General features: G+C 46.0%; 1 protein-coding gene and 1 non-coding gene across 12 annotated transcripts in view; one reads left to right on the top strand and one right to left on the bottom strand.

Moving 5' to 3' along the window:
* Window positions 1-5,973: 5,973 nt before the first annotated feature.
* KDM5C (lysine demethylase 5C) overlaps window positions 5,974-25,227 on the bottom strand; it is a 34,204-nt gene continuing 14,950 nt past the window's right edge. For 2 of the 11 annotated variants that reach the window (XM_003803223.2, XM_012813643.1), the window contains exons 11-26: window positions 24,424-24,605; window positions 24,165-24,327; window positions 16,015-16,134; window positions 15,711-15,905; window positions 13,549-13,730; window positions 13,337-13,461; window positions 13,062-13,209; window positions 12,316-12,421; window positions 11,243-11,601; window positions 10,486-10,624; window positions 9,805-9,984; window positions 9,520-9,657; window positions 8,740-9,339; window positions 8,388-8,466; window positions 8,088-8,287; window positions 6,894-7,983 (exon numbers count right to left, since the gene is read on the bottom strand). In XM_003803223.2, coding sequence (XP_003803271.1) covers window positions 7,618-7,983; window positions 8,088-8,287; window positions 8,388-8,466; window positions 8,740-9,339; window positions 9,520-9,657; window positions 9,805-9,984; window positions 10,486-10,624; window positions 11,243-11,601; window positions 12,316-12,421; window positions 13,062-13,209; window positions 13,337-13,461; window positions 13,549-13,730; window positions 15,711-15,905; window positions 16,015-16,134; window positions 24,165-24,327; window positions 24,424-24,605 — 3,282 coding nt within the window. In that variant the 3' untranslated portion in view covers window positions 6,894-7,617. Of the gene's footprint in view, window positions 6,850-6,893; window positions 7,984-8,087; window positions 8,288-8,387; window positions 8,467-8,739; window positions 9,340-9,519; window positions 9,658-9,804; window positions 9,985-10,485; window positions 10,625-11,242; window positions 11,602-12,315; window positions 12,422-13,061; window positions 13,210-13,336; window positions 13,462-13,548; window positions 13,731-15,710; window positions 15,906-16,014; window positions 16,135-24,164; window positions 24,328-24,423; window positions 24,606-25,227 lie in introns of those variants that run through there. The other 9 variants (XM_023508878.1, XM_023508881.1, XM_023508882.1 and 6 more) reach the window with 7 other exon arrangements.
* On the top strand, window positions 17,554-17,660 carry LOC111722599. Its single transcript, XR_002771349.1, has one exon. It is a non-coding gene; the product is annotated as a U6 spliceosomal RNA (small nuclear RNA).

Raw genomic sequence — 25,227 nt, 5'->3', positions numbered from 1 at the left:
CTATCTGAATTTCAGAATCTCTTGGCATGTCTGGAAAGTTCTCTTTCATAATTTCATGAAGAAGAGCCTCTGTGTTTTGTGAAGCAACTTCATCACTTTCTGGGATTCCTATAAGGCGAATATTAGTTTTCTTCGAATTGTCCGAGAATTCTCTGAGAGTGAGGTCTGTTTTTGCTCTCCATTTCTTTTGATCTTTGCACTCCTGGGCTTCTTCAAAAACTTTGTCTTCAGTATCAGAGATCCTTTCTTCTGCCTGTTCCCCTCTGTTTCAGAGGGATTCCACTGTGTCTTTCAGATCCTTGAGGGCTGCAACCTCTTGTATCAGTGTTTCAAAATCTTTGATCATTTTATCTTTGAAATCGTTGAGTTGAGTCATCTTTTGAATAATTTCTTGAGCTCCTAATTCCTTCCTTTCTTCCAGTCTGTTAATCTTATTTGCTATCCACATTCTGAACTCTATTTCTGACATTGCAGCCATTTGCTTGTGGATGGGGTCTTCAATTGTGTCTTCCCCTTTTTCCCTTGGAGGAGTTGATCTACTCTGGTTATTTGAGTTCCCAGATTTTTCTGCTGGTTCCGCCGCATGCTAAGTTTACCTTGTTTGGAGGCCTTCAGTTGATGGCTTCTTCTGGTTGCCCAATTCTCGGGTGCTGGGGCAGCCAGGGTGCAGTGGATCAGCAGCAGCTGCACAGGAGTGTGCGTGGCTGGATTAGACCTCGTTCAGCCTGCTGGGCGACCAGAGGGCAGGAAACTGGCAGCAGCCAGATCAGTCCTAGTTTAGCCCCTCTGGGGCAACCGGTGGAACAGGGGAACTGTAGTGGCCCAATCAGTCCTAGTTCAGCACCCTGGAGCAGCCAGGGAGTAGGGGAATGGCAGTGGTAGCGCAGGGTACATGATCGACCAGATCAGTCCTAGTTCAGCCCCATCAGAGTAGCTGGGGGGAAGGGGGGGCTACTTCACTGACGCCCGTTGGATGCGTGCAGTGCTAGTAAGCCGATCTGTGCCCTCCCAGTCCAGGAGCCTGGAGGGACATCTGGAGGACCTCTGTCCGAGGGACATATGTGGCTCTAGCAAACAGTTCTGGGCCCTCCAAGTGTGGTAGACCCTTCCATCACCACCTGCAGGGCGAGTGTGGCTCTAGCAAGCAGTTCTAGGCCCACCCAGCTTGGGAGCCTGGAACGGGGAACTCCTCCCCTGGCCCCCGTGGGGTGTGTGTGTCTCTCGCAAGCTGTTTTGGGTCTACCTAGAATGGAGGATTCCTCCGCCTCTGCCTGCAGGACGCCTGCGGCACTAGCGAGCAGTTCTGGGCCTGCCCACAGCAGGAGCCTGCTGCCCGTGAGGCGTGCAACTCTAGCAAGCAGTTTTGGGACCCGCCCCACTCCGTGAGGGCAAAAGGACCCACTCAGCAACTGGGTTAGTCTGGGAAGGTTAATACCTCCTTCCCCACCTTACACCCAGTCATTCATAGTCCCCCAGGTCTGTGACCCTATTCACTCCAATAGGCCACTGCTCCCGGGGTTTACCTGGCAAAATCAGCCAGAAATCTGAGTTCGGCAGGGGGCCCTTGCGTGTTTAAATTAGGCTTCTGTCCGGCTAGATTTCTCTGTAAATCAGAGTTTGCATTCAGCTTTACACTCAGGTGTCAATTCTAGCCTCTGCCCACCCACTGCTTTTGTCTCAGCTGCATTAACCCCCTGAGGTCTGGTGCCACACCCAAGAAAGTTATGTGCACCCTGCCTGTGGCTGTTGTCTGGAACCTCTGCTTGCCCAAAGGGATGGGCTGGAATAGCGTCAGCCTGCTGCTTAGGATGGTACTGTTGTTGCACTGGCGTCCCCTGAGCTGATTCTCCTCTCCTCATGCCCGCACCACAGTCAGCACAGAACAGCACCAGCCCTTTCCCCTCCACTTCTCTCAAAGAGATGCCCAAGAATCTGGACTCCGTACCTCCAAACCTCGGAGTGAGTGGGTGGGGACTCCTCAGAGTTCAATGTTGCAGGTGGAGAATATATACAGATTTATACAGTTTTACAGTTTTATGCTTGGCCGGAGGGTGCCGTGGCACGCCAGCAGGGGTAGGAGGTCCAGTTTTTAGGGGGTCTCTCCCATGGGATAGAGGGGGAGGAAGTTTGAACTCTGCTCACTTGTTTGCATGGAGTAAACTGTGAGCCCTTGTTGTGGGGGAGGGGACTCCCGTCCCCTTGGTGGTGGATTTTGTACCTTTTGGTTGTATTTTTGGGGTCGCAGCTCGCCTCAGGAAGGTTGAAGTGCGCTCTTCAATCTTCTCTCTTGGCTCTGCTCCAAACCATCAGCTATTTTGCTAAACTTCTGTCCTTTTGGCCTCCTTCTGGACGGGAGTTTCTGTATAAAGCTGGCTGCAGTCCACCATCTTGGCTCCGCACCCCCCCTCACATTTCTTGATTCCTCAGTTACACAGAGAGCATCCAAAAGAATATTTGGCTGCAGTAGTCAGAGTTCCAAAAGAGTATTTTTTAAGACTAAGGAAATGAAGGATAAAATTGGAAGTGACAATATTGTGATAATAGGAGTCCCTGAAGCATAGAAAAATAAAAATGGAAAAATGGATCTATTTTATGAATGCCTGAGCATAGGACTCCAAGTGATCTGTGCAAGCTGAGCTGTACCATGAGCTGTGTGTTAACTCTTCCATTAAGCCATGAAGTTATCTGTGTGCACCAGCACTCTACCACCAAATAGACTAGGTTTATACAATCAGGTCTAGAAGACAGAAATAAGCTGCCTGAGGAGGTACACCTGCTCCTTTCTCACCCACAACTGGGGCCTCATGTGACTAAGAGATAACAATATTCAAGCTGGTTTACAGATGGTTCTGCATGATATGCCAGTACCTGCTGGACATGGCTAGCTATAGTGTTACAGCCCCACTTAGGATTGATCTCAAAGGGAAATTCTCCTAGTAGGAAAACTGGTCACAGAGATGTTCAGAAGTATAGATAGATCTCCACCAATTCTTGAGTTGCTAATGATTTGGCTACATGGTCAGGCACTTGAAAAGAACAGGATCAAAATTTTGTTGGTAAGGTCTGAGGAAGAGGCATATGGATGTCCCTCTTGGAATGGGCACAGAATGTGAGAGTATTCCTGTCCCACATAAGTAAACATCAAAGAGAATCCACTGTGGAGAATCCACTTTTTCTCCTCCCACATCCACACTGCCAACTGTGGAGGCTCTTAATCAGGTAGATACGTAGGTATCCTGTTCTGTGGATGCCAGTTTACCTCTATCTTGTCTGCTTTTTCTTGACCCAATGGATTCCTGAACAAAACAATCCCACAAAACTGAATTCTGCCAACAGCCACATGAGTTTGAAAGCAGATCCTTTCCCAGTAGGGCCTAGAGAGATCACTGTAGCCCCAGCTGACACTTTGACTACAGGCTGAGAAAGACCCAGAAGTAGAAACTCAGCTAAGTTGTACCTAGATTCCTAAACTACAGGAACCATGAGATAAATGTCTTAGGCCCCTAAATTGATGAGGTAACTTGTGAGGCAGCAATACATAATGAACACAGACAGGTATGGTTATGCACAACCTAAGCAATATGAACTTCTACCTACCAAGGCCAATCTGGCTATAGCACAGCTGAGTTCCCAACCTACCAACAGCAGAGATCAACATGGAGCCCCCAGTATGAAGTATTTCCTGGCAGGCTGATTACTTTGCACCTCTTCTGTCCAACACAGGTCTTAGGTGCACAGAGACTTGGTGAAAATACCAGCTCTGCCAGGCTGACATGCCTGGACCACGCCTATTCTAGGCATCTGTTTCCTGTGTGTCTGTCAGGGACTTTTTATCTCATAAGGCTTGGCTGCAGGAGGGGATACTCCTTTCCCTTTCCTAAATGACAAGTGCTCCAGTGTCAGGGATCCTGTCTCTCTGCCTCCTAACCCCTCTTCTCCCATCACCATATCAGGTCTTCTAGGAAGCAGTTAATGTCTGCTCCTTCAGGGCCCTATTGACTATGACCTCAGACCCCTGGCCTCCCTTCCATGGGGTGGTACCCTGTACCAATGAACTTAATGTCATGCATATAGAAGGGAGCTCACGTGCAGTGTGGGGCTCCTACTACTGCTCCTCTCTCCCTCCTTCTAAGTCCAGATGCTGTGGGCCCCTGGAGACAAAGGACTCAGGCCTGGGCTTTGCCTTCCCTCCAGAAACTCCTGGAATGGAGAGCTTGGGGATGGAGGAGACCCATCAATCCAGGTGTTTCAGACATAATGGAGGTACTAAGGAGGGGAGGATTAGGTCAGTTTGGTTTGAAGGAAAAGTTTGAGTATCATCCTCAGTAGAAGTAATGTCTCTTCCCATCTTCTTTTCACCTACAGACTCAGGAACAATCCTGAAGCATGTGGCAACATTTCAGAGGATGTAACAGCAAGGTGGTGTCTCTTCAGTAGAAAGTGAGACTTAGAGGTGAGAAGATACCCTCTGCTTTCCTAACTTCATTCTCTACATCCCTTCATCTGAGGGCCCCCTGAACCACTCATTCCTCCCTTTCTAGGGGCATGAGAAGGAATAAATCTAGAACTAAAGAAAACTCTCTGGAAGAGATTAGATTTGATCTGGATCTTGTAGAATGATGGCTAGGACTTCTGCAGAATTCACAGGATGCATGTCCACTGTGAAGGGTGCAGAATGTGTGTGAGAGGTTTGGGGCAGGGAGGTACTAAGATGGGAAACGCTATATAAAAACTGGCAAGGGCGTGGTGCCTGTAGCTCAGTGGGTAGGGCACCAGCCACATACACCGAGGCTGGTGGGTTCGAACCCCGCCTGGGCCAGCTAAAACGACTGCAACAACAAAAAGTAGCCAGGCGTTGTGGCAGACACCTGTAGTCCCAGCTACTTGGGAGACTGAGGCAAGAGAATCACTTAAGCCCAAGAGTTTGAGGTGCTGTGAGCTGTGACACCACAGCACTCTACCCAGGGCGACAGCTTGAAACTGTCTCAAAAAAAAAAAAAAAAAAACTGACAAGGGATGGGCCCATACCTTAAAGGACCTCCACCCTTTGGCCAAGCAGTTCTCTAGCCTGGGAGTTGCTGTAGGTTGTAGTTATCTCTTCCTCTATCTGGCCACTTCTCATGGCTGACTCCCTCAGAGTAGGGGGTGGTGAAGTGCCACCATTGAGCCCTTTCCTTCCCCTGTCCCAGCTATCACACGTGTCTCTTCTGTCATTTCTTCTAACCTTCTTTTCACGGTCAATTCTAGAGTTGGGCAGACAAAAGGGCAGCCTTTTTTCCCTGGATTGGAACCTGGGGTCAAACTGAACCCAAGACAAGGTTGTCTGCTGGCCTCTGCCTCTCCTTCCTTTTACAGCCGTGTCTCAACTAGAAGACTGGATGAAGCAGGGCTGAGCCAGATGCTCCTTCATCATTCATCATTAGGTTCCTATCAACTGAAAATCTTGATTGACAAAATGAACCACTGATCTTTCAGATGAGGAAGAGCAGAGTGGCAGTGGTGTGCTAATACTAGGCTCTTGGACTAGGGAGCAGGATCTAGCCTTTAGCCTCTATGCAGACCCTTGAGAGGAGGGAAAGCCTTGAGGAACCAGGAATGATGGAAAGGTGGCTGGCTTAGCAGGGCCACCATGCTCTTGCTTGCTTCCTCTTCTGTATCCTCATGTGGGCACACTCCCAACACAGAACACTCCGGACCACAAAGAATGGTTCTTAGCCTTTGGAAGGTCAAGGATCCCTTTATGAGTCTGATACATGCTGGTTAGTCTTTTTGCCAGAAAAACACATGCATGCAAACACCCACAAAGACATATAAATAATCGCTGGTGACAGTCCCTGCTTTAGTCTAGCATCCTTATCTTAAGAATTTGGGGCACAGAAGGGACATCTTCCCAATTACTATGGGACCATTAATGAGCTTGAAACAATTTATGGTAAGTAAAAGAAACCAGACACAAAGGATCACATATTATACGATACCATTTATATAAAATATCCAGAAGAGGCAAATGGGGGGAGGTGGGGTAGGGATATCTAAGGGATGTGGAATTTCTTTTGGGGGCAATTAAAATGTTCTAAATTTTTTTTTTTGCAGTTATGGTTGTACAACTCCAATATACTAAAAGCCATTGAATTGTACAATTTAAGTTGGTAAACTGTATGACATATGAATCATCTCAATAAGCTGTCTGAAAAAAAGTGAACTCAGGGGTTGCAAATGACCAAACATCTGAGCTTTAGTCCCCAGTCATCAGGGGCAGAAAGAACCTGCAGACAAAAATCAGGGAAGGGTTCTTGAGTGTGGCATATGGGTTATATAGGAAAGCATTCTAGAAAGAATGAGAGTCTATATATAATCTTGATTTTAAGGACAGTGAAGCATCATGGGAGGTTTTAAGCAGTTGTTGACACAATCAGATCTACACTTTAGAAACAACCCTCTGAATCACTGAATTATACACACAAACCAGGTTAATTCTGTGGTATGTAAATTATACCTCAATAAAGCTATTTTTAAAAATCCCTTTGGGAACTAGGAGGGTAGATTAGAGGGCACAAAGCTGGGGGAGGCTGTGGTGCAGTTTAGATGGGGGTGCCAGAGCCCACCTGTTTGGCTTTGGGGGAAACTGCTTGGGGGTGGAGTCAGAGGACATCAGGATGTCTTGCCCAAGGTTAAGGAGAAGGTGGCAGAACTTGGTTTCAGAAGCCAGAGCTCCCTGGCTTCAGCCCTAGTGCTTCCGCCAGCACTGTAGCTGCTCCACTGACAGGTGATGGAAGCACTGTTCTCCCCTTCGAAGAGAAATGCACTTCAGAAACATGTTTCCAAAAAATGTTTCTAAGGGTTTTATTTCTAATAAGAGGAAAATAATAAAATAAAATTAAAATAGGCTTCAGTTGGAACCAAGTTTCTTGTTTTGCTTTTTTCTTTTGAACAAATTAATTACACACCAACAATCTTCTTTTATTACAACATGAACCCAGGAGGAGGAAAGGAGACAGGAGAGGACAGGGAGGGAAGATTGAGGTGGTAGTGAGGATAAGCACCAAAAGCTTTCTTCAGATCACAGGGAGCCCTGTTTAGCTCCCCAGCCAAATTCTTTTTAAAATAAAAAACTGTTGAGCCCAGCTATGTGAAGTTTCCTCCTCCTGGGTGGAACAGTCAGGGGAAGGGAGAAGGGGGAACGGAGGAAGGAAATGAAGGGAGGAGAGTGGGGTAGGGGGGTTAGTGTAGCATGGCCTGGCCAGGGCCAGAACTGGGAAGAGAAGGGAGAGGAGATTTCCCCAGTTTGCATATGCACTGGCCTTGTCTCTGGAATGGTGCTGGCCCAACCCCAGCTACCCTCTGCCCATCCATTTGCCTATCTGCTTCAGGTGTCTGGGAATGCTGGTTAGAAGCTACCAGGGAGAGGGGACTCCAGGGGCCAGCCCCCAGGAGCTGAGGTCTGAACAAATACCATGGAGTCAGAATATAAAAGTCAAGGGACTCAGGGGTGGGCAGGTTGGAGGGTGGCCATCCCCCCTACCTGCCGACCTCCCAAGAAGCAGTCTTGATGGTCAGAAAGAGGATCCTTGAGGCCGAGGGGGTCTCTTTCAGGGTCTGTGCTAGGCTCAGCCTCTGTCACAACTGTTGCTGAGGTGGCTGCTGTGGGCAGGGCAGATGAAGCTGGGGAGTCAGAGTGGAAAAAGGGGCCAAGGGGTCTGAAGTGGCTCCTAGTGCTGGTTCCAAGCCATTCTGGTTTTCCTGGGTGCTGGGGCTACCAGTGGTAGGGAAGGGTACAGGGGGCCCCTCACCCCCAGTCTCCTCCTCCAGCTCCTCCTCCTCCTGGGCCTCCTCGGCCTCTGGCCCTGAGCTCCGTACCCTCTTTGGCTCTAGCTCCTCTCGGGCTGGGTCATCGCCCTCCCCACCCCGATCCACCTTCCGCCGCCGCCGCCTCTCCAGGGCCCGGCCCCGTGCCCGACTCCCATGGCGCTCTGCCTTCTCCAGCTGTGATCACAGATAGGCAGAAAGACAGGTTGTGGGCCAGTGGTCAGACCTCAGCTCCCTATTTAGCCTGACCTCCTGGCCCGGCCTGTGACCCCTCTCCTCACCTCCAGAAGTGTGTGAATTCTCTCCAGGTCTGGAGACTGTCCAGCCTGCAGCAGCTGCCAGATGCTGTGATTCTCATCCAGGGTTACCTCAAGCAGGTCACCCTCCATCATGAGCTCCTCCAGGGGGGCCCGGGTTGCCTCAGGCAGCTCCAATACAGGGCCACTCAATTGTGGCAACAATGAGGACAGAAGCTCCAGATCTAGGGGGTGGATAGGGATAAGCTGGATTAGAGGCTGCCTTTGGTCTTACGGATCACTCTGGTGCAGTAAATAGCCTATCCACATCACACCTAGACCTACCTCTCTTACCTGAGCCCTCCTCTGGGGCTACCTTCTCAGGACTGGTCATACTATCGCCATTTTCCAGCAAGCCCTGGACCTGCCAAGAAGAGCAAGGTAACTAACCAAAGAACCAGGCCCTATTTTCCCTCACCCAGCCCTAAACTTGGAACCCTCCACCTCTTAGAGGATGGCAGACACAAGCCACCAGCAGGGAGCAATCTTAAGGAGGATCTGAGCAGATGTGGAATAGGGCAAGTAAGCTGGGCCAAAGGAGGCTGAAAACTGGGGAACAGGGACAGGGCCAAGCCTAAATAGGGCTAGGGGATAGAAGAAGGGAACTTGAGGCCAAAAGCTGGGCTGAGCAGCTCACCTTAGACATATCTTTGCCACTGCCTTCTCTGAGAGGGTCAGTGGCAGGGGCTAAAGGGTAGATAGAAGGTTCCTCAGGCCTGGGTTCAGTCTGTAGCCGATGGCGGAGCTCAGCCAGCCGTCCCAACAGAGCAGTCACATCCTCAGAGGCCAGAGCCTGTCTGGCACGGCCTTGCCAGCTGATGGCCCTCTCTGTGAGGCACTGCAGGGCCTCGCCCTCGGGCAGTCGCACAGGCAGTTTCTGCAGGGCTACCAGCAGTGCTAGGATTGTCTCCAAGCGTGGACGCCGTGAGCGCATACACAGTGGACACAGGAATTTGGTGTCCCATTCCCACCAGGCCAGCAGTGGGGATGTGGTGGGACTGGACCTCTGAGAGCTGAGCAGGCGGGGCACCGACACACACCGCCCATGGAACCAGTCCTGACACAGGTCGCACTGTAGAGCTCCCACCCCAGCTAGCACCTGACCGCACACACAGATAGAGATCGCAGAGGAGGCTGTGGTTGATGATGCCAGTGGACTGGGCTTGGCTGAGTTGGTGCTACGCAGCTGCAGTATACCTTCCTTCTCCTTCTGTTCCCCCTCCTTGAAGGCCACGATCTGCCATGCCCAGGAGAGGAGAGTAGATCAATAGCCTATCCCTTCCCTTCTCTAGCCCCCTTAACACCACGCTCCCAAAACAGAACTGAAGCTCAGGAAGCAAGCAGTCTGCCCATGATCACCCAGCTCAGACACTATTATTGCCAAACTCTTCTCCCCATCTGTGTCTAAGCTCCTTACCACAGAGCCTGGGTCCCTGAGGTCCTGTGCAGACAGCCCCAGCAGCTCTGTGTCAGATTTGTACAACCCCAGCTCCTTCTCCATCCACCGGCTGCGCTTGGTGCTGTCTGAGCCAGCGTCTGCACATGGGCAGAGCACCTGAGGCAGGCAGACAGAGGGGGAATGACTTTCTCCTACCTTTCACACTCCTTGGAGTTCCCCTCAAACCCACATTCTCATATGAGCTATCTTACAGCAGCCAGCCCAGGCACAAGACAGGCTGTGGGTCAAGGTCCCAGACCTCACCTCCAGCAGTGTGTAGCAAGAATTCTTCTTGAGGAAGGTCTTGGAGGCCTTCTCCCGCCAGGAGTGTGCTGTCAGTACCTGCAACTCTAGCTGTCTCAGTTCCTCCAGCCCCACAGGTAAGTCTCGGCCCACAGCCACCAGGCCCTCCAAGTCATCCAAGCAGGGGTAGTGGTCACCATTCTAGGCACAAAGGTGAAAGAAAGCTCAGTTCAACTTGCCAATGTCTACTGACTACTAAGTAAGTACTCTATACGTGGCTCTGAGCTGAAAAGATGGATTAAACTTATAGTCTTGAGAAAGAAAAAACAGGTATCATCCTAAGGAACATCTATCTACCTGGCTCTCCCACAATGCCTGCATTCACTGCCTCAGCCCCAAGTATCCAAGACCACCACCCAGTTATATTGTTGCAGTTTTCTTCTTTTCGTTTTCTCCATGCCCCTTCCCTGCTCCACTCCCACACCATCTGTCTCCCTGGCCCACCATTCTCATCCTAATCAGCACCCTCTCTTCCTTCAGGTCAACCATGCAACTCCTCCTCTCACACTGCTCACCAAGCACATTTACCTCCCCACTATGTGCTTTACCCCCTTTCTTTCTCTAGCCAACCCAAGCCAGGAACCCAGCACATCTTTTTCCAGCCTGTGTTGGAAGATAGGGGGTAGGTGACAAGGTCCTCACTTGGATCTCATCTACATCAGCAATCCAGGCCCGAGCTTTAGCAAGAGCCTCCTTAAGAGCCTGGATGTTGGGCAGGTGAACAGGGATGTTTTCTGCTTCATGGATTATGGCCTCGAGTGTGGCTGGTGGATGCTTCTGCCTAAGATAGGGAAAAAAGACAATTCTGTTTGGTGTGGTCTGCCTGACCAGAGCCCAGCCTTATCACCAGAAATAACCTGCATGGACCCCTTGGGCATCTGTTATTCCGGCTGCCACTTGGATCTACTTGCTTATACTCTGCCTATGGGTGGCTGCCAGTCCCTGCTTTCCATAGGCTGCACATACCCAACTTCATCCTTCTGCCATAACTCTTGAGCCTCTGCTTGTCTTCCAGTCTGTTGGCCTGCTGGCCATGCCTACACACATGACCTGTGTGTAATCTGCTGCTGCAGTCTGTCACACTGCCCTGTGTGTGGTGTCTTTCTACCAACTTCTATCTGTCCATCTACCTACTGATTGTGCTTCTATGCATGTGCAGTCTGTAGGGGTGCTCTATATACCTCTGTTGTCTATTTCTGTTTCTTCCGGAGCCTATTTCTGCCTCTGTGTATATGGAGTTAAAAAAAAAAAAAAGGACAAGCTAGGGAACAAGAGAGGAGAGGACGATCAACACACCAACAGAGAAATGTCCCAAGCCCATCCATGGGAATCATTTTCAGATTCTTCACTATACTCTGAAGGTTAGAGTAGGGCAGGGAGTAGAAGGAGCTGGACCTACCTGGCCTCGAGGCAAAGGTGGGCTTTCTCCTCCCAGCGCTCAGCAATGGTCAGCAGCTCCTGTAGCTCAGCCCGGGCCTTATCCACAGCAGGGCTAGGGGCTACACTGGCACCCGCAACCAATAGTCCCCGCATGACAGCCAGGGTGCCCCTTCGGGCTGAGGGGGCCAGTGTGCGTTTCACCTCATCCAGCCATCGTGCCTGTTCCACCTGCCGTTGGAGCTGCTGGGCCTCAGGTACCTCCACCCCCAGCTGCCGTCCCCTCTCCAACAGGGACTGCAGTAGCCCTGGACTGGAGGGCAGTGAGGCCAGGGCCTCACGAGCCTCAGCCTGGTAGGCTTCCACCTGTTCCAGAATACCCTACCAGGATACAGGATGAAGAACATTCTTCAGCTGAGCCCACTTAGGAGTACTACCATCAGATACCCTCACCTACCTACCTTCTTACCCTCCAAGGTTTTAGGAAAAGGAAGCCTCACATAGGTTAGGCTCTCTTTTTCTAAGCCCTACAATAGTAGTTCCTAACACTGACTACTCATTAGAATGCCCTGGGGAATTTGTTAAAAATGTAGATTCCTAGGTCCCAGTCCTAGTAGTTGGTCAGAAAATGGTGCTTTATTTAACTCTCTAGAGGATTCTGCTCTCAGAGCACCAACAAACCCTCAGCCCTAAAACAATGCTATGCTATGCTGAACCCTTGCACGAACTTTTGAAGTTCACACCAGGGTTGGCTGCCCTCTCTGTTCCACTTCTCCTCCACCTTCGTGGATTTCACTCAACTTTCCATGCCCAACAAGCACTCTTGTTGCCTCCTTCTCCTCCACACCCTCCAGGAAACTTTCCCTTGACGCTGGTATCCTATACTCCATACCCTTGTGACCTGCCCTTCAAATGCCACTTCTAAGAGGCAATCATTAGACCCTTGCCTCATGCCCCTGGCTCTTTTTACACATATGCATCCTATCTTGCCCAAATACTTGAAGCTTTTGAAGAGTGCCAAGAGTAGCCCACCTGTTGCTCAAGTCCCCAATCCCCCTGATCCCTTAGCAGCACTCCAAGCCCACTCCATCTCACCTTGACATCCCCAATCTGGTGCATGGCACAAGGCAGGTTGTTCATTTGGTCCAGAAAGGCCCGGAGCTCAGCCAGGGTCATCTGTAGATCAGCCACCCTGTGGGGACTATGGAGTTTCACATGTGGGGTTTCAGGTCCAAACCCAGTTCCCTCCCTCCATCTCTATGCTAAGACCCATCACCTTTTCTCATCACACCTATGCACCTTGATCTTGCATACCTCAGAGTTCCCCCAATTGCCCAGGTTATAGGAAAGGTTTTAAAATATAAGCATGTTCATATAATGAGGGAAAGCCTCTTAGATGGGGAAATATTTTGGAGGGCGGGAGCTAAGAAACTAATGAATGGTAACAAACTGGACTTTTCAATCCATCTACTACTGTAAACTCTAAAGTTCTACAGTAGTGCTAAAGTTTACACATCTGTGTCCTATTCTTGCCTCTAAACTTCCACAACTCCTTCCTGCTCACAAAATCTCTCAGTCTATCACTCAAATCTTCTTCATGTACTAATAAAAACAAACACTTCTGGCTTTCTCATCATGGAGGTTCTCCTCTCCATTCTAAGTTGCCTGCTCTCCTTGCTCTCCCCAACACCTCCCAGGCCATCTCACACTGCAGTGCTTCGCAGCTTCCTGCTGATGTCCAGTCTGCCAAATGGTATTCAGAGTCCACCCCATGTAGTATTTTTCCTAGGTGCTGGATCCTCAACAGGCTATCCGTGCCCCAACACCTCACGCTGCCATACCCAGCTTCCTGGCCGCTGACCAGTCCCAGAGCTCGGGACACACAAGCCTCTGCCTCGTTCAGGCAGTTTTTCAGACGCTGCAGCAGCTCACTGTTAGGAAATCTCCGCTCACGGGCCTCAGATTCTAGTGCCCTCAGCTCTTCAAGGCCTAAAGGGTGAATTAGGGCAGCAAGGAGTAGGCAATGTAAGAGTAAAGGCAGAGGAAGGGGTCAGAGGTACAGAAGAAAAGGGAATGGAACTTGCCTGTGGAGTTCCTCCATCCCCCCATCACTCACTGCGCTTCCGCCCATCCTCCACCTCCAGGGCCATTCGCACTTTGTTGGCCCAAGTGTCAAAGGACTCAGCCCGCACCTTCAGCTTATGCAGCATAGCAGGGAGCTCATCCAAGGTATACCGATACCTGGAGGAATAGGGCATGGGAGAGCACATCTGGCCCACTCTGCATACTCCTTGTCGCCCTACTTCCTCCAGGTAGGCCTATGCTCACCTTAGGTACTGCCGGCTACTGGAGCACTTGCAGAGGTCATTGATGTGGGAAAGGCAGACAAGGCCATCTGGGCAGTCATAGCAGGCCAAGGCTGACAGGAAACATGTGGTCTTGCACTTGATGCACTGGCGCTCATCATCTGGGAGCAGCTCAAAAGCCTCTCGCTCAGCCTCTGTGATGCCCTGGGGGCATTCAACCCACAAGTGTTATACCAACTCAGAACAGGGTAGCAGGATCCTCTAGCCACCACAGAGTCCTACTTTAGACTCAAATCTATGCTGAAAGTCATGGGGTTTGGGAGGTTGAGGTGGAGAATTTTATAGAAGAAGAATCAAGTAAGATTCAAATCAGCAGAAAAGGGTCTTATGGGTGAGAGGTGAGGAAAGTGATGAACCAAAGCACCCGGGAGGTGGAATGTGTGGGAGAGGCCAATGGATGGGCCTAATTGGTATGGAGTGTGTGTCCTGGGGAACAATATTGGCTTCCAGGCTGTTGAGCAGTCAGAAGACACTGCATATACTTATATAATCTATACAAATTCAATTATATGTGCTTGTGTCCAGGGTTTAAAGATACAAATTTTTCTCCAAAAAATATGGCTTCCAAACCTAAGCCAATGACTTCATCTATTGCTCAGATAACCCTACTATCCCTGTTGTGTTGTTATGAGGATTAACAGATATAAAGCAACTAAAGACTTAGACAAGTGTTTTAGGACTTAGATCAAGTGCTCAACAAATGTTTACTGTTATCAGCTCTAATTTTCAGATGAGAATACATATTTCACTGGCCTATCTCATTTTACTAAGAAAGAAACTAAGTCTGAGAGAATGTCAGTAATTTGCCAAAGTGATGTGACTGCAATCAATTGTCACTCCAAATCCAGAGAATATTCTAAAGAGAAAGTCCTTACGTTTTTTGGATCATGGATGGAGAATTGGATGCAAATTATGAGTCCTCTCTCCAGAAAAGTACTCAAACACACACCCACAATCTCTTACAGGATTCTAAGACTAGAATTTCCAGAACCTTCTCTGAGGCAAGGGCCAAGTATAAAAGAACTCTGAATGGGAGGATAAGACGGTCTGTTCTTTCCACTTTGCTTTGGCTCCTTTCCATGGCTTAGCACAGGCAAGCTGAGGGCCATCATTTAACGGCACCAGAGAGAGAAAATGATGTCTGGAAAAGCCTAGTTATTCAACTAACACCACAACTGAAAGGCCCCAGACTTCCAACACAACTGTAGCTATAATTCTTTCTATAGCCAATGCTCACAGGAAAGGTATAAATGAGCATTAAAATAAAATACTACCTCTAACAGGCAGCAAGGGATCCTTCAGGACCAGCAGTCCTTTGTAATCTCATGGAAGACTCTAAGTCTTCCCTGACCAGGCAAGTGTGGAGCTTAAAGAAGGTGACTGAAACTATATGAGCGAACTTTATAGCTCTGAAGCAGTTTCCACTTAGCTACACACACAACTGAGACACGGTTATGAGAAATTTGTTAAAGTAGTGCCATCTTCTATTTGGTAATATTATTGCCCTAGTTTGAGTTACTGAATCATCTGAATGTAATAAAATGGCATTTCCTAAGAAATGTCCCACATTTCAATTAGTTTCTTCATGTACATGTATTAATATTATCAATAACAGCAGCTGCTACACTGCAAAGGTAATTACCTTACTAGAGTTTTACAACTATCTTGCAAGTTAGATATTTATTTCTAATTTAGAGTATGAAAGTGAGACTAAGAGAAATTAAGTAACTTGATAAGGTTACCCTGTAAATCAGCAGTGAGGGTTTTATACGCTGGTCTACTTTGTTAGGTCATTTTAATAATGATGAATATGTTATACCAGCACCTGCTATGGATCAGTTATTAAATAAACATTATCTTTAATCTACTCCACTATCCAAAAGAAAAAGCATTATCACAATCCCATTTTTCAGATAGGGAAATTGACAACAAAGTAAACTGATTTATCCAGGGTTGCTGGTAAATGTTATACCAGGGAATGAAATGTAGTTTCCAATTCAGATGCTTTTAGTACTTTTCACTACACTCCAAGCACAGAGGATACATTTTCTCCTGCTGATGCCACCCTTGCTTCCCATGTCCACCAGGCTAGGGTACCTGACCCAGGGTACTCTTACCACCCACCTTCTCCAACAGGGCCTTTCGCAGACGCCGCTCCTCCTGCACCATGATAAACATCTCCTTATGCACAGCTGCTGCCAGGTTCAGGTCTAGCTTCTCTGGGCAGGCAGCCATCTTGCAAATGAGCTCCTCATGGGAGAAGACACAGTATCTTCGGAGCCGGCGGTAGTGCTCAATGCACTGGCGCCCGGCTGGCAGCTGTGGATAGGTTCAAGGTTGAGTGTAGCCAAGCATGGAGGAGATGATACCTCACCTTCTTTACAACCCTCCTGCTTCTCCCTATCAGCCCACCATACTCCAGACTCACCCAGTCAGCAGTGCAAAAGTTGACAGCCTCAGCAAAGTTGTACCCTTGGTTAAAGCCACTGTGGTAAGCACGGGGGAAGGTGATGACAAATTCTCCTGCACACTGGTTTGTGCGCACAACCTAAGGAAGAAAGACCAAGGCCACTGAGATTAAAGGTCTTCTAGGCTGCGCTGCAGACTTGACCTAAGCATAGGGTCCTTAAGGACGCAAACGAGAGTATCAGAGAGCACAGTCTGACAATAGAATCCTAGACCTGCCAACTTTGAAAGGAAAGACCATTGGTCTCTCTCTGCCTTCAAGCTTTGATCTGTACTGACAGATGATGAAGATCTGAGAGACAAAAAGGCACATATGAAAATATTCCAACTTCCTTAATAACTTTTATAAAAATTATAAATATCACTTTTCATTAATATTTATTTTCACTAGTCATATATGCAGTTTTAAGAATCAAATGGTTCCCTAAGATTTGTTTAAAATCAAGTACTGGCTCTCCCTTCCCAGAGCCAATACTTTCACCTTTTCTGATTATTTTGGTATTGACCTTAATAAACCTTAAATAACATGCTTCTAGACAGACTATGTTAAAAATGGCCCACTTCTCAAATTATTTAGATTTTTATGCATGTATCCCTAACTTTCTGACAAAAGTCCAAATCTCCTTCCCTATCAATTTTCACCTTTCTGTAATAGTCTCTCAGGCAGCCTTCTGATCTGGATCAGCTGTCCTCCCTATATTATCACTCTCCTGCGACAGAACTCCAGTGTCCTAGATCCAATGTCTTCCTCTTTCTTGGGTTTATTCCTTTGGTCTGCTCTGGTATCTCCTCCAATAGCTTGAGACATAGTGGGAAGAACTTTTTAAAATGTCTCCTTTTTGTTGTTTTGTCACCCTCAGTAGAGTACTATGGCGTCATAGCTCACAGCAACCTCAACCTCAAACTGTTGGGCTAAAATGATTCCCTTGCCTTAGCCTCTGAGTAGCTGGGACTATAGGCACACACCAGAACGCCCGGCTATTTTTAGAGACAGGGTCTTGCTCTAGCTCAGGCTGGTCTTGAACGCAAGAGCTCAGGTGATCTTCCCGCCTCGGCCTCCCAGAGTGCTAGGATTACAGGCATGAGCGACTGCAAGCGGCCTCTATTCTTTTTGGGGGTTTTTTTGGGGGGGGCGGCTGGTGAGACAGAGTCTCACTCTGTCGCCTTTGGTAAAGTGCTGTGGCATCATAGCTCACAGCAACCTCAAACTCTTGGGCTCAAGTGATCCTCTTGTTTCAGCCTCCCAAGTAACTGGGACTACAGGCACCTGCTACAATCCCAGCCACTTTTCTTTTTTTTTTTTTTAAAGACACGGGGTATCATTCTTGCTCAGGCAATCCACCTGCCTCAGCCTCCCAGAGTGCTAGAATTACAAAAGTGAGCCACTGCACCCAGCTAAACGTCTCTATTCTTATTCTCACACTTGACTGCATATAGAAGTCTAAGATGAAAATCATTTTTGTGGGCACTGCTCTACTCTTCAGTGTTATTGAAAAGTTGGGTGCTTGCTTCAGCAGCACATATACTAAAACTGGAACGATACAGAGAAGATTAGCATGGCTCCTGCGCAAGGATGACACGCAAATTCGTGAAGTGTTCCATATTATGAAAAAAAAAAAGTTGGAAGTCATTCTGATTTCTAATATTTTGAATTAAATCTATTTATCTCTCAAGAAGCTTATAGGATTCTTCTGGTTCCAGTGTTTGATATGGAAATTTCTAAGATATATTTTGGTGGATTTATTTTCATTCATGTACTGAGTAGCCTCCCCCCTGCGCCTTGTTTGTTTTTTTTTTATAAGACAGACTCTTACTCTGGTAGAGTGCCATGGCTATAGCTCATAGCAACCTCAAATTCTTGGGCTCAAGAAATCCTTCTGCCTCAGCCTCCCAAGTAGCTGGAATTATAGGTGCCTGCCATGACGCCTGGCTAGTTTTTCTATTTTTAGTAGAGAAGAGGTCTTGTTCAGGCTGGTCTCTAACTCCTGAGCTCAAGGAATCCACCTGCCTCGACCTACCAAAGTGCTAGGATTATAGGTGTGAGCCACTGTACTCAGCTCAGGTAGGCCCTTCGATTCTGGAAATTATTCTTCAGTAATAGAAATTTTCTTGAATGATTTTCACTGATGATTTCACCCTTTCAGTTTTCATTTATTCTCTCTTTTTATAACTCCTATTTAATATTGAACCTCCTAGATAAATTCTCTATTTTCTACCTTTTACCATCTCTATCTTTTTATCTTCTGAGAGAGTTCCTCAACTATTTATCTTCTAAGCTCTGTTTTCAGTTTTTCATTTTTGCTACCATAATTTTAATCTCCAAGAATTCACTATGATCTTAGTATGCTCTTTAATAGTCTTAGTATATATATTTTTGAGACAGAGTCTCATTTTGTCACCCTGGGTAGCATCATGGCTCACAGCAACCTCAAACTCTTGGGCTCAAGTGATCCTCTTGCCTGAGCCTCCCAAGTAGCTGGGACTACAGGTGCCTGCCACAATGCCTGCCTATTTTTAGAGATGGGGTCTTGCTCTTGCTCAGGCTGATTTAGAACTCCTGAACTCAGGCAATCCATCCACCTTGTCCTCCCACAGCACTAAGATCACAGGCGTGAACCACTGTACCCAGCCAGTCTTAATATATATATATATATATTTTTTTTTTTTTTTAAAATAACATCCTGCTCTTCTTTAATATGTGTAGCATATGAGGTTAGACAGTTACATTAACAAACTCATCCTGGAAGTGCTATATATCTCACTGCTGAATATCAGTACAGTCACCAGATGGCCAAGGGAAGTACTTTAAAGGTGACAATAGGGATATTCAGCAATGAGGCAGATAGCATTTTTTATAGGATGAGTTTGAGAACTTAATTGTCAGACCTTGTACACCAACAGCTCTGACGGCCAGTTTTGAGTTCCAAAACTGTTTTGAAGGGTGGACTAGGAGCTGGCAACAGTGCACAGTCTCCCAAGGGGAGTATTTCAAAGGTGATCATAGTGATATTCAGCAATGATGTAGCCCTTTTTTCTAGGATGAGTTCTCGAACTTAATTGTCCAACCTCATATGTGCTTTATCTGAAGATACCAGTAAGTTTCTTTTCCTTTTGCTCTGAAGTTCATTTCTCTGTCCCTAGCCTTTGTTTCTTCAAGTTGCTTTCTTTTTCTTTATTTGGATCTATTTTTTCTTCTAGAGTTTCCTTAATTGACCGTTTATCTGTGCTGCCAGCTTATACTTAAGAGGAAAAGGCAAAATAGCTGAAGGGAAGCTGAGTACATAGGTGAAGCTTGTCAACTGTGAACTTCCCCAGAAGGTGATCTAGCTGAGCCACTTAGTTCAGGAAACTCTAGGTCTTTCCCCTCATATTCCCCAGAGAAAACACTCCTGTTGTCTGTAGAAAAAAAAGGTCTAGCTGCCAGTGTTCTTACAGCCAAATGGAAGAAGATGGGTGGGAAGCTCAACATCTAATATGTAGACAATGATAAGACCTATCTTCACTGTAACTCCATCCTCAACTTTACCTAGGAGATCTTGATCCAGAGACTCCTGTTTCAACCTCTTCAAAAATAAATCTTTAGTCTTTCACTAGAATGAGGGTCACATTTCTTCCAGCAGCCCAGTGTAGGAGGGGAATCTCATGGCTTCTTATACAGACATGAACAAATCCTTAAGTTTTATTTACCCCATTCATCTTTACCCCTGGAGTGCCTGGTGCCACTGACTACACATTTAGGGCATTCTGAGGTATAAATTAGGTTGGTTCTCAAATGTTCCCAGTACTGGGTTATGATTCAGTTTATTCATCTGTTTTCTAGTTTGAAGAATTTTATCATTGTCTCCTCTTATTTTCTCCATCTTTGTGATTTTTTTTTACCCTGAAAAAAATCCCTTTGTGTCATTTACAGTGGAGTTTCAGTACAGAATGGAAGTAGCCACGTGTATGCTTAATTTGTCACCTTTATCAAGAAGTCTCAAAACACTTTCAAGATAAACATTAAATTCTGATAAAGACACAGTGAACTAGGTAAAGTACTGGTAAGGGAATCAATAAATTCTATTCTCTGGAAAGCACATTTGCAAATGTATAGTATCAACAAGCTAACCAGGGGTGTCCAATCTGCAGCCCATGGGATGCATGTGGATTATGTGAGGACTTTTTTTGCTTAACTGTGGTGGTCCATATCACAAAAATTAGGTACAGACCCCCCTCCTTTTTTTTTTTTTTTTTTGCTCATCAGCTCTCAGTGTTTCTGTATTTAATGTGTAGCCCAAGGCAACTCTCCTCCTTTTAACATGGCACAAAGAAGCCAAAAGGTTGGATATTCCTACACCCAGTGATTCCTCTGCCAGTAGTCTAATTGGGGGAAAATGACCATCCTAACAATATTAAATCAAATTGTTAAATATTAAATTTTCCCATTCATTAATACAGTTCAGGCCATGTATCAGGCTCCCACCTCCAGCACATTTTCTTCTTCTCAAATCTATCCCTATTTAAAGGCATTTCTTGCCTATATTATTGAACTGGCCTCCATTACTAACCACTAGAACTATCATCCAAAAGATACAAATCTGACCATGTCATGCCCCTGCAGAGAGCTCCTCATTGAATTCTCATACCCATATGATAAAGCCACAGCTCCGACAGGCAAACTCTTATCCTTCTGTTTCAAGGATCACCACTTCTATAAATCCTTTCATGATACTCACTTTTGTAGTTTAATACTTTATTCCACTTGTTTACTCCTCTCTGTCCTCCACTTAACTGTGCATATCCAAAGGCAGAGACTGGCTTATTTACCTTTGGGATATTGACCAGTGGCCTTACACACAAAATAAACTCCAGCATACTACATGTTACTGAATGATCTGGTCCTAGTCTTAACATGCTCAGTGAGAGAGGCCAGACAAAAGCAACCACATACTATTTCATTTTTATAAGCTGTCCAGAAAAGGCAAATCTATAGAGACAGAAAGCAGATGCTTTCCTTTGCCTGAGACCAAGGATTGGAATGGAGAATGACTGCGAATAGGTAAAAAAAATGATCTTTCTCAGGTAATGAAAATGTTCTAAAATTAGATTGTGGTGATGGTAGCACAACTCTGTACATTTACTGAATTGTGCATGCACTTCAAATGGGTGCATTTTACAGTATGTAAATCATACTAAAATAAAGCTATTTTATTTTAAAAAATGGTGATTATAAATATTTCAGGCAATGAAGTAAAAATCATTCTAGACCAGCGCTGTCCAAAAGAAATATGGTAGGCAAATCTGTACTTTAAAATTCTTTAGTAGCCACATTAAAAAAGTAAAAAGAAACAGGTAAAATTAATTTCAATATATTTTATTTAACTTAAAAGATCCACAATTTATCATTTCAATGTGTAATTACTATACAAAAGTATTGAGATACTTGACATTCTTTGTTTCATGCTAAGTCTTGAAATCCAACATGTATATTATACTTTCAGCACATTTCAGTTAGGACTAGCCACATCTCAAGTGCTCAATAGCCACATATGGCTAGTGGCTACCAAATTGGACAGTGCAGTTCTAGACCATTAAACTTACATTACAAAAGAGATTATTAAAACCATACACTGATTATTGCTATGTCAAAATTTTACATAGAAAAACAACAGATTAGAAACATAACAAAATGTTTAGGGTGGAGGCAATAGGGATGATCTAGTTCCCATTTTGGGGGGAAAGAGGTGCCTTTCTTTTTTAATGGAAATAATACTTACACTATAGCTCTATAAAAAGAAATGGACTTCTCCCACCAAAAGGGAAGGATGGAGGCAGGAGGGGGAACAGGAGGCTAAAGATAGCTCTGGAGGGAGCTCCAGCTGGCTAACCTACAGGCTGCCAGCATGAGAACATGAAAACCACAGATGCCTCAGACTGAGGGGATACTGCCAAGTCCAAAGGGCCTGGAGATACTGGGAACTACCTACAGGAAGAACAGGGTAGGGTAGAAGGCTGAGTGATGAAGTAGCAGCTGGCCAGGGAAGCTGGTGAGCCATTACCAGGAGAAATGCTGTGGAGATGGAAGCAAAAGGCACATGTTTAAGAGTCTATAATAAAGTTTTTTTAAAAAAGAGGTAAGGACCCTGAGCAAAAGCGAGACTCCTCTCTACTAAAAATAGAAAAATTAGCCAGGTATAGTGGTGCATGCCTATAGTTCTAGATACACAGAAGGCTGAGGCAAGAGGATCACTTAAGCCCAGGAGTTTGAGGTTGCTGTGAACTATGACACAGCACTTTACCCAGGATGACAGAATGAGATTCTATCTCACAAAAAAAAAAAAAAAAATCAAACAGCTCCATGACCACCATACCTATATACATATACATGCATACATGGTGCCCAAAAACGTATATACATTTTAAGAAAGGAGAAAACTATTTTAAAATTGTAATACTCAGGTCTATGTATGACTTCTGCAATTACAAAGGGTGCTGAAATGTGACTTGTATTCATCTTCTGTTACTGGTGTATATCAAATACTATAATTTTAATACAGTTTTCTCCTTTCTTAAAATGGATATACATTTTTGGGGCACCCTCTGTGTATGTGCGTGCACACACACATCTTAGCTGCCCAAATCCTTAAGAGAATCTTCTACTCTAACAGTTTTCCTAGGCATTACAGACAAGAACTGATACTGTGCAATAGGTCAGGAAAAGAGAAGTCTGAGTAAAGTCAGAAGTCAGACCCAATACCTACTTATGAAGCAGAAGTGGAAGGATCTTTGATCATTTCAAGTCTAGAAATCCTTAAATGGGGTGAGGTGGAAGAAAAGGATAGCCCCCCTGAGTGGAGAAAGACTACCTGAACTGTAGGATGCATCTCTCTGTCCGATACCCTAGATACCTGGATCCTTGGTTAAATTTCACTAAAATGTATAATTTTAAAAAATTAGAGTATACAGTACAGAAAAACAAGGCGAAGGCAAGAAGAAATTTGGGTGAGAACCACTTAGTCCAAAGCCCTACTATACAGATGTCCAAGGGTATCTGAAAGAGAAATAGTATACTATCTACTGACTATTCCATTCATTAGAGTAAGTCTTGATTTGACCAAGCCCAGAAGGGGTAGAAAGGAGTAAGCAGGAAGAGTAGCACAGAATAAGATTTAAAGCAGAGATGGGGAAATCTACCAATTACTGTTTCCATAGGACTGCTGACCAGAAAGTTGTAAGATCCACACTAGAAAAGGGGCTGAAGCTAATCAATGCTAGAAATTCCCAGGAATATAAAGTTCCTTATATTAAGCAAAGCTGTATACCTAGCAAAACAGTCTATAGCAGAGGCGTCCAACCTATGGCCCATAGGCTTCATGCTGACTTAGTGAGGACTCTTTTTGCTTATCTGTGTTGTATGATATCACGAAAATTAAGCACAGACCTTTTGTTTTGCTTATCAGCTTTCCCTAGTGTTTGTGTATTTAAGGTATGGCCTAAGACAACTCTTATTCTTCCAATGCGTGGCAGAAAAAAGGTTGGACACCCTTGTTCAGTAAGGCAGGAGAGAAGTACAGAGAAGAATGACCCAGGACTCCAGATAAAAAACCTGCCCATTACTCCAGGAAGAATTAACAGTATACAAAGTATGGCAGAGACTGTTAGCTATACCCTGATATTCATTCTTATCTCCTTTTACAATAACATGACCTCCAATTTATAGGTGATAAATGACTATCCAGAATAAGAATTAAATGGCCCAGTTTCCTTTACAGCTAGATGTGGTCATGTGACCCAGTTCTCACTAACAGAAGATGAATAGAAGTGATATGTGCCCTTAAAAGGAGACTTACCTACCCCTGCCCTTCCCCTATTCCTTCTTCCTGTGTGGAATGTGGACATGACAATAAGCCATCCCTAAGGTATTACCCTCAAAAACAGAGCCCAGAGGGTATACCATCACATTGTGTACCTTACCACTATTATTTTGGGTCTCTATTAGAGCAATCAAACCTACAGCTCAATTAAGATAGAACAGGAATAAAAAAAGGGTAGAGGTAGATGACAACCACTACCACTATATAGGATGTCACTAAATCATTCCAACTACCTTGTTCCTGTTTCCTGGGAACTCACCGGCACACCATGGGACATGAGGGTGTTGGGATTCATGAGGGTGACAAGTTGGTGCAGGAGATCAGGCTGGCTATCAAAGAGCTCAGGTGTCAGCTTCTTCATTACCTCTTCCAAATGTTCTGCTGCAAGTGACGGTACCCCATACCAGGTCTTTGGCTCACCCCTACACAAGAGGAAAGGGGACATATAGAGTGGTTATACCTTAGTCATACAGGCAGCCCACCCTGACTGCCCCCTGGCTCCTCAGGGTCCCACTCACCAATGGAGATAGTTAATAGAATAACTCCAGTGATCCTCAATATGCCAGCAAAAGGCAGAGAAGACCATGCCCACGTAGAGCCAGGGAACCTTCATGCCAGAGATATCAGCATTGATGTGGCACAGTACTGACTGCTCCAACACTGGCATCACATTCAAGTTCCAACCACTGGTAGCATATTCCTATCAGGTGGTTTTTGTGAAAAGGGGATGAGGGTTATGCTAAGGAACTGAGACCTTAAGTCATTTGCATTAGCCTAGGGAATCTTAATTTGAAACACCTAAGAATATAGGTTTTCTCTCCCCACCCCACTACCAAAATGCACACACAAAAAATTTCAATTCAGGTTCGGTGCCTGTAGCTCGATAGGTAGGGCGCCAGCCACATACACTGAGGCCGGAGAGTTCGAACCCAGCCAAGGCCTGCTAAACAACAATGACAGCTACAACAACAAAAAAAAGCCGGGCGTAGGAGTCCCAGCTACTTGGGAGGTTGAGGCAAGAGAATCACTTAAGCCCAAGAGTTTGAGGTTGCTGCGAGCTGTGATGCCACAGCACTTTACAGAGGGAGACATAGTGAGACTCTGTCTCAAAAAAAAAATTTCAATTTGGTTCAACTTTAAGGAGGTTTACAGATACATCCATCCACCAAGATACTTGCAAGTTAAAAACCCCTGCTGTGAACCAAACTGTACCATTCCCTCACAGCAAGGCCTGCTTGAACTTATTTCAAAACTTTCTTTGGCTCGGTGCCTATAGCTCAACCAGCTAAGGCGCCAGCCACGTACACCTAAGGTGGCGGGTT

This window comes from Otolemur garnettii, unplaced genomic scaffold (assembly GCF_000181295.1).
Source record: "Otolemur garnettii isolate 467f Iridium unplaced genomic scaffold, OtoGar3 scaffold00286, whole genome shotgun sequence".
Lineage (NCBI taxonomy): Eukaryota > Metazoa > Chordata > Mammalia > Primates > Galagidae > Otolemur > Otolemur garnettii.
This window is presented reverse-complemented; position numbering and strand designations above follow the sequence as displayed.